This window comes from Rhododendron vialii, chromosome 2a (genome assembly GCF_030253575.1).
Source record: "Rhododendron vialii isolate Sample 1 chromosome 2a, ASM3025357v1".
Taxonomy (NCBI): domain Eukaryota; kingdom Viridiplantae; phylum Streptophyta; class Magnoliopsida; order Ericales; family Ericaceae; genus Rhododendron; species Rhododendron vialii.
Window position 1 is genome coordinate 19,792,090 of NC_080558.1, and position 9,279 is coordinate 19,801,368.

General features: G+C 40.4%; 1 protein-coding gene across 6 annotated transcripts; it reads right to left on the reverse strand.

Moving 5' to 3' along the window:
- Positions 1-789: 789 nt before the first annotated feature.
- Positions 790-8,412, reverse strand: LOC131316832 (uncharacterized). 6 transcript variants are annotated; one of them, XR_009197291.1, is made up of 4 exons: positions 7,882-8,388; positions 6,064-6,242; positions 2,996-3,061; positions 790-925 (listed from the first exon to the last, which is right to left on the reverse strand). XR_009197291.1 is itself a non-coding variant. In XM_058346292.1 (3 exons), exons 1-2 carry the CDS (start codon positions 8,368-8,370, stop codon positions 6,078-6,080), a joined length of 654 nt encoding a protein of 217 aa, XP_058202275.1. In that variant the 5' UTR covers positions 8,371-8,412; the 3' UTR covers positions 1,040-3,061; positions 6,064-6,077. The 6 variants fall into 6 exon arrangements, 2 of the variants coding, with proteins under 2 accessions (XP_058202275.1, XP_058202277.1); XR_009197289.1 differs by lacking the exon at positions 790-925 and adding an exon at positions 997-1,033; XR_009197288.1 differs by lacking the exon at positions 790-925 and adding an exon at positions 1,592-1,645.
- Between the last annotated feature and the right edge of the window lie 867 nt (positions 8,413-9,279).

Consider the following 9,279-nt stretch of genomic DNA (forward strand, 5'->3'; position numbering starts at 1 on the left):
TGGTTCATATTTCAATTTTCAAAATTCTCCATAGCATTTTCATGATTTGCACACGCATTGTGTGTGTCCCGAGCTAGACTAGGATATATCTTAAACCATATCCCAGACCAATCAAATGGGGAAACTAAGTAAAGATAGGACTGGAAAATGTTGACTAGGAACCCATATTGGTAGGCTGGTAGCGTCATTCTATCTTGGCAAGGAAGAATTTAAGATATGTTGCATTTGGTCTATCCATTTAACACACTTATTAGTACTAGTCCAAAACATATGTTTCATATTTAATCATGCCTTCAATTTAGGAGACACCTTTCTAGTCAAAATAAGAATTCCCACTTCTTGAATTTGAAAATCCAAGATGGTGTTGTACACTACTATTTTTCAACCTCAATGACAAATATTCTTTCCAATCAAAAATAAAAACAACAATATTCTTAACGTTATGGTGATAAACAAGTGGAACGAGCCGAACAGTCGTTATTAAAGCTTATTTGAAAACTTAACAAGCTTCAAAAAAAAACCTCAAAGCCCTAGATCCTCTCTCTCTCTCTCTCTCTCTCTCTCTCTCTCTCTGGTATTTTTCAGTTGGTGTTCCTGTGAGTTGCATCGCCCAATATTTTTCAGTTGGTGTTCCCGTGAGTTGCATCGGCGATTTGAGCAAGTGGGTTGCAGCAATCATGGTGGGCTGAGGACATGAGAAGTGGTGGGTGCAGCGGCAGCAACGGGAGCGGCGCATAGGGGTAAGATCGGAAGAAGCTCTCTCACTCACGAAATCTCGCCAATATTGGTGAGAAACGAAATGGGGGTTTTAAGGGGTTCCTGATTCTCACCCTCCCCCTCCTCTCACCGTTTCTCACCATTTTGATCATCCAAACACGAGAGAGAGTACCCTCTCCTTCAATTTCTTTTCTTTTCTCCTGAAATTCTTCAATCCAAACGAGCTGTTAGGAAGACAATCGCTGGCGTCAAGATACTTTTTTTTCATATAGAATGAACATATCTAGCACTCAATGCTTCTACATAGTCTTATTATCTGCAATAAAAATGACAAAGAAAGATGATAAATATAATTTTCAACCTTTAACATATTGTGGACTTCAAGTACTCAATGTACACTTAAAATTCCTCATGAGACAAACATGCCAAACATGGAGGAAACTTCAAAAATAATTAGAAGGAAACATGGCTGTGTGTGGGTAACAACCAGGTGATAGCTTTGGTGAATAAAAGTAGAAGCTATTGGGTACAAGTGATTGAGGAGCAAATATTGGTGAATACAACATTTTGTCATTCCTGCAGCCAGTCTTTTTGCATTTATGTTCTGTCACAAGGGTGGTGATGTCATTTTTGCTACTATATATGCTCTTGGATACTAATGTCATTAGCGAGTGCATTAAAAAATTTCTAACGTTCCAATGTGTCAAACTGACTTTGATCCAAAGGAAAATATTTCTTCAATCAAGTTTTATTTAATCAAATTGAGAGAGACATAAGGAAGTTGTCACGTAAAGTTTGAAGACACGAGGCATAAAAACAGAAAATCAAAAAATACATACCCAAAAGTTCTAGTATTTCATGACTTGCAAAAGATGATATCCTTGATTAGTTCGGGGAGAAGCTTGATCTGGGATGCCACTAGAACCATCTTGAACCCCAAGTCATTCAAGGAAGAATTGACATGAGAATATAAACCATGCAACTGTGCAAGTACATACAAAGTACGTATGGAGATAGCTCCCATGCTTTCATAGACAATCAAGAACAATGGATAATAGCAGACTTAATATAGGTTGCCCTCTCCTAGCCATCAGAATAGGAATCGCCATTGTGGAATCGGGCTTTAAAAAAAGAAGACAGGTTTCAACCTATTCAATTAAACCACCCATTCTATGAAAGAACATCTATTTTTTTAATTGAATAAATAAGTCATTCGTTGGGATTGAATGCTGGATCCTGAAAATTCACTTCAGGTGCTAGCAGTCACCTTAAGGGATCGCCCTTAGTGTCATCCAAAAACGAGATCTAAGGGGAAGACTCTTGAGCCCAACCTATCCTCACTTGGGCAAGAGTCTAGAAAGTGGAGCTCAGCAGCTCAGCTTGCAGCAAAAGCTTTTAGTCATTAGTACTAACGCATGCAGTTGAAGGCTCAGACATGCTGACTAGAAGAGGAATACCCCTTTTAATGCATGGCGCAAGCAAAGGAAAAGCAAACTGATTTTAGCCCAAACTAGCAAAAAATTGCTGCAGCCTCAGCGACAGAAACAGAAACCAGCAACAATAGCGATGCAGAAACCAATAGCAGCAAAAAAAAGTTATCAGTAACTCATCCGAGATACACGTCAACAACCACCCAGCAAACCACATGAAACCAGAATATGACCCAACAGCAGACCACAATATGAATAGAAAGAGTAGGACCAGCATATGACTGAACCATGCCAAAACCAAAACCAACAAGAACCAAAAAGCAGGACCAACAAACTAGAAGTGAATAAGAAACAATAGCAACTAGCAGGTCATTGAATGTCAAGTGGAAAGTGAACACCCATACCACAAGGCTCTAACTGGATGTGAGGGCTGTGAAGATTCTTGTGATAGCGGAGGCAGTAAAGCACTGTGTATGGGTAGGCACTATGTGTAAGAGTACAAAATCACATCTTCACTTTACTTTTATTCACAAAAAAGACAGAGGGCTAGTTAATCAATGATTTCAGTCTGACAAGAATGAAGGTGTTTACTCCCTAAATTCCTATATCTGGATAATCACAACCTAAAGTTGCATTTTTTTTTTTTTTAAATCTAAAGTCAACACAACAAATTTATAGGTTAACACAATTGTGGATTCAAGTATCAACAAAACAACAAGATCTCGGATTTCTTTGAAGCCCAAAATCGGAATTATCAAAGCACAATCGAGTAACACTAACTGTCTGCACCATTACATGTAAAAGGGAAAGTCAATACCCATACCCCAATGTTATATTTCATGACTTACACAAGATGATCCTTGGTGAGTTTGGGAATAAACTTGATCATGAGCGCCACTAACACCGTCTTGAACCTATCAAAGAACAATTGGCTTGAAATAAGAAGCAACAGTCCTTAGTAGCACGAAGCGGGAGCAGGGGCGGGAGCGGGTGCGGGAGAGCGGAGGCACCTAGAAGCTCCTAAGGTTGGGAGCGCCTAAGAAGCATATATAGAATTCATATAACTATGTATATAAAGTATCTTTAAATACTTAACCATTGAAGGAAAAGTGATTACTTATGAGAATTTTCACGATCTTAAAGGGTACTTATGGGAAGTTAGATATTTTCAATTTGCAAAACTTCTTGAGTGATAAGATCTTCATATTTTTATTACCACAATGGCATAACTTCCTTAAGAGTAAGAGAATAGTTGCCTTAACCGCCCAATAAGCATCCATGTTAGTTGGGAGCGAGCTCCCATCTCGAGGGGAACGAGCTCCCGTCAAGCTCCCATCTTAGGAGCGCCGATTCGAGCTCCCGTCTTGGGAGCGCACCTATTTTAGAAGGATCATACTACTAAGAGCAACACAACTCCAAAAAAAGCATAAACAAAATATAATGAACACATAGCAAATATAAATAAAATGTAGTCATTGAACCAAATTGCCTAAAGTAGAGTTCTTCGAAACAACTAGACATCGTAGTCGAAGTCGGAGTTTTCAATCAATTGGTCTTCAAATGTAAGTGCTTCAGTTATGGTAGTTCCGCTTGCATCACTTCTAGACCAATTGGTTGTCATTAATTCCCATCAACATGGATGTCTTCAACTATCACCTCATAAGGCTCATTTGCCGACATCATATTCTTCCCTTTCACCATTACCGACATCTAACACATCCCTAGCTTTTGTTCTAACCGCAACGAGTCATTCTTTATCTCTTGGATCTTTGACATAATAAACTTGTGAAGCTTGAGAAGCCAAAAAAGAACCCAAAATTACAGAATGTATAACAGGTGGAGGGTTTTCCAAACCCAATATTTGAATTCATCTACCATGAATTAAATCCCTGTAATATGAGTTTTCTGGAGTGGGTTTGGTGTTTAAATCTGGTCAACTTTGAAAGGACATAAACAATTGAAGCACCGCTGTAACAATTTGGGGATCTTTTTTGAATGGGGCCCAGGTTCATGCGGTAACGGCTGTAATAACCTGTCTACACGTGCGGCCAAGTTCAATTTTCGCGTCAAAGAGGAAGAGGCGCACCGCGCACGAAAGAGCCGACAGAGTTGGGGCATTTTTGTCCATTTGTAGACTTTAGACTCTTAAAAGAACGCATTAATATCTTTTGGACCTTAACCCAATTTTCCACTGTGAAAGCCTCCAAAACCATCAATCTCTAACCAAAACTGTCGGTTTCTCTCACCCCCTATCTCTATCACACACACACACATTCACACAAGGGCCTCAATATCGACCAAAACAATAGGAATGTCACAAAGATAGTTGATAACGCCTGGATTCTACCACCCTATGCCATCTCCGAGTCCCATTAGAAAACCCCCGCAATTCTCTTCAGTGTCGTTCACGCGAAACAACTCGTGGCCGCCACTGGAGATCTCATTCTTCCCTGCTCCCGGCTATTAGTTGCGTCGCGTGAACGACACTGAAGAGAATCGCAGGGGTTTTTTGATTGGAATCAGAGATGGCATAGGGCGGTAGAATCCAGACATTATCAACAATCTCTGTGACATTTCACCTATCGTTTTGGTCGATATTGACTTGGCGGCGGAAAATTGGGCTAAGGTCCAAAAAAGAGGCCCAACCCAATGAGGCATTTTTCCCAACCTAAGTTTCTGTAAGGTAAGGAGGACATTAATGCATTCTTTTTAGAGTCTAAAGTCCACGAATAGACAAAAATGCCCGACCTGTGTTGGCTCCTTCGCACGCAGTGCGCCTCTCCCTCTCTGACGCTAAATTCTACTTGGACGCACGTGTGGACATGTTACTACCGCTACCACGTGAACCCGGGCCAAATATGATCCCCAAATTTTTACAATCATGCTTCAATTGTTTTTTGTACTGTCCTCTAATTCAAAGTTGACAAAAGAAAATTTTCTTGGCAAATGCTGAAGGGAATAAAAGTTCCCTTGGGGCACTTGGTTAAGCGTAGTTAATGATGTTCTTTAATGCAAAAAGCTTAAGTCAATAAATTGTTTATTACGCGCGCTAAATGTGTTGTAGTTCCTACCTACTTACATTTACAGAGGTAATAACTAAGATATATGTACAAACACTATCCCCGCTCAAAATATTTTTACTCATGATAAATACTGTAAATTTATATAAAAAAAATTTAAAAGCCAAGTGTCATAGACAGCTTACACGCACCACGACTAATCCTAAGGGATGATAAACCCACCGTCCACTAGCGGAGAGCAAATACTCTCTATGGAATGACCCCGAAGGAATTTCTATACACTTACAACCTAATTTCCGTTAGGAATTACAAAGGCTTTAAATATCTTTGCTCAAATTTTATTCAAAATATTTTTTCTCATGAAATATCTTTCTCTTGCTTCTTTACAAGTATCATGAAAGTCATTTCAAAAGTACTCAACACCATACCAAAAGAACCGTCAATGGGACATCATAGACGAGATAACTATCATTTAGCTTCTCTACCACAGAAATTTCCATCTTGATAGACATTAAGAGGCATTAAGCAACAAGTTCTTGTTTTCCAAATCCAAAGAAAGAAACCATGTGCTGAAATCTTGAGAAATCCCTTTCAAGAATAGTATCAAATTAATAATCTTGCTATACATTTATGTGGCTACAGACAACAAGTATGACTAAACCACTACCAGAAACTATGAGATACAATGTTCTAAAACAAGAAATTAATTGGCGATTAATCGCTGGCGGGACCTACCCGATTAGGTCCGACTAACGATTACTCGCCGATTACTAACTAATATGCACCGATTAACAGTTAATCCGATTAATCGCTCGAAGGTGGCCGACTGTCCAACTAGCGCCTAGCAACTTTTAGAACATTGATGAATGATGAGATGTAGAGGTGAGTAGTAGAACCTTCTCAATCTCAATCATAGATCACTTCTGCCAGAAGTAGAGGAGTACTGTAGAGCAATATCTTTGAAGACTTGAATCAAACCCTTTAAGTCATTGCTCCCTAACTCAAGGCAATCCCTTAGCAAGTCACCCTCCACCACCTCTCTCTGCACTGTCTCCACCACTTTCCTCAAAGGCCCCTGCCAAATTGCCCATTCCAAATCAAAATCAAAAGAGTGAGTGAGTGAGACATAACAAAAGCTCTGTATAAATGAAAGTAAAGGACAGAAAAAAGCGACAAGTTTTTTAGTGGGTTAGATCATCTCTAGTTTGCTAAAATATCTGGTAAAGCCAAAATGCAAATGATCGCCTCTAGCTCTTGACAGGCCTGGCCCAAGGGCAAGGCCTGGGCCCAAAGTAGGGCCCCATTCTGTAGGGTGTGTGTGTATATTATTAGTTCATATAATGTCATAAGTACATTTAGTGGTTCAGCGGTAAGTTCGTTCCATGATAAAGGCAGTGCCCGAATTCGAGCCTTGGCAGTGCTTTTTTCTTTTGAAGTGTGTTTATATGCCAAAATTAATTCAAATATACACAATTGGAGCTACCATGGCTATGGGTTGAACCTATGTCAAACAAAATAAAAGGGACAACTTAAACCACTAGAACCACAGCATTCACTGTGTTCAATATGGACAAAAATAATTATATAAATAGATTTTTATTATTATTTTAAATTGTAAAATAAGTAAGGCCCCACTCCATGATTTTGCCTAGGGGCTCCAAATACATTGGGCTGGCCCTGGCTCTTGAGATTGTTAGTCAAGGCATCTAGGAACTGCTTAACACAGAACAGGATATCTCTTCACGATGTACCCGCAAATATGATTTGCAGTATAAACATCTTGCAATGATAATGGAAATATCAAAAATAATTTGGAACATCCTTGAAGCAGAATTAATACATGAATGTGAACAAAATAGCTGATAGCACAATCTCACTTTGATACTACCATATTGACATAGACGCATAATTACACATGCTCTTAAGGAAAATAAGAAGAAATTCATTTTTCTTTTGCTCATCAAGGGTGTCCAAAACATTTTGCTTCGACTAATCCCTCATCTACATGTAGTCCCCCTGTCCCACATGTACTGGGTAATTACCTAGCCTAAGCTCTGGGGATAACCTAAGCGGAGTGAGTTATTGTTGGGATTTGTCCCACATCGGTTAATTATCTCCTCCAAAACTAGTATATGAGCCTGAGCAGCCTCTCCACTCTTAGCCAATTGATTTGGAGTTGGATGCTTTAACATGGTATCAGAGCTAGAGTTTCGGAGGCTTTTCCCTTTTGTCTGTGCCATAGTTGCACTTTCTTTCATTGTGATCCGTGTGTTCCGGATCCTTTGTTTACCTCTCCACGTGCGAGTCAGGGGTCGCACGTGCGGGGGAGTGTTGGGATTTGTCCCACATCGGTTAATTATCTCCTCCAAAACTAGTATATGAGCCTGGGCAGCCTCTCCACTCTTAGCCAATTGGTTTGGAGTTTGATGCTTTAACAGTTATGGAATTTCGGCATAGGTCCACGATTCGAACCTTAGACCTTCCATTTGCAAATTATATAATAATTGAGCCCGAGACCTTCGAAGGGAGACCAAGACCACTTGGCCAACCCCTTTTACACTCTTGAATTTCCTTTCCCCTAATAAATTAACGATCCAATCGTATCATCACATAAAAGGTAGACAACCCAACAACAACAACAAAAATGTAGTTCGTTTACAAAATACGCCATTTATTGCAAAAACAAAGTTTTAAAACAACTTCAAAAATCTTACCGATTGGCTAAAAACCTTGAGGAGTCTATGAAAGAGGGACTTAGAGACCCTAAGGGCGCTTCGGTAATTTCGCATAACCCAATCTACCCTCTGGGCTTCCGATTCCATCTGACTCAAGTCGTTGAGTGAGCTCAGCAACTCGTTCGCGTCCGACACGACTCCGAGCAGGTCAAACGACGCCGCATCCCTCCACGCGTAGTTCCTGACGTAGTCCCAGCCCAGGGACCATGAGGCGGCCCAGAACCCCAGGCCCATGCCCATGCCCGACTCGAGCTTTCGGACGATGAGCCGGGCCCGGTCCGAGCCGGCGAGGTCGCCGCGGGAGGCGCGGAGGTTGGCGACGCGGGTAGTGAGGGAAAGGGCGAGGGAGTGGAGGGTCTGGAGCTGGGTGTAGGAGAGAGAGTGGGATGGCTGTGGGGTGGTGAGGAGAGAGAGAGTGAAGAGGAGGAGGTGGAGACGTGGGGGTCGTGGCTGTGTGGCGGTGGACATTTTTGGTTGGAGATATTTTGAATTCTTATATATTTTGGACCCTTTCGTACATATTTTTTTGTACTGCTGATATTTATGCGTAGTAAAGCAGAAATGATTCGTTCACAACAGCTGTGCACATCGGCCTTTTTCTCCCGCCTCGGATCATGCAAAGATGATCGGAGCCGCTCATTTTGTTCAAAATATGTCGTGCGTTAACAAAACACCCAAAATCACTTCAAAATTAAGGCTAAATTCTGAAGTGATTTTGGGTGTTTTGTTAACGCCTCTAACGATATCGAGGCTAAATTTTGAAGTGATTTTGGGTGTTTTGTTAACGCTTCTAACTATATCGAACGAAGCTCATTTTTTACAGAGACCTTAAACGACATATTTTGAACAAAATGAGCGGTTTCGATCATCTTTGCGCGACCCGAGGTAGGAGAAAAAAACCGTTGTGCACAGTTGCTGTGCACGTAGCACAGCGCTAGCATATACCTTTGGAAGGGTTTTGCTAGAAACCGCCTAATGGGCGACAGGGAAGACAATTGACAACTGCTTTCATAACAATGGTACACGTATAGGGACTTTACTTTCATCCCATAGGCCTTTTGAAACATCTGCAGGGTAGGCTTTATAACTTCATTAAATATCTGTTTTAACCTTCGAACTTCAACCTTTTTTCTCTTTTAGCAAACACCTCATCAGGCCCAGCTACTCTTTAATTTTTCTTTACTCCTATGTCTTTTTGGATCAATTTCTTATGCCTTGTATTTTTTACTCCTGAAATGAGACAGCTAGTAAGGTATACTACGAAAAATTCCTAAATTTTTGGATAAAACATGAAGTCCTTCTGTGCACAATTTTTTAAATTTCTTCAAATTATTATTTTTGAAATATCTAAGATAAAGCAGGCTTTTTGCACTTTTT

Bases quoted from the DNA above. Each gene is read 5' to 3' on its own strand.
- LOC131316832 (XM_058346292.1), bottom strand. From the start codon at position 8,370: ATGTCCACCGCCACACAGCCACGACCCCCACGTCTCCACCTCCTCCTC. The intron at 6,243-7,881 runs GTAAGATTTTTG...GCAATTTGGCAG, and splicing joins TCAAGGTTTTTAGCCAATCG to GGGCCTTTGAGGAAAGTGGT.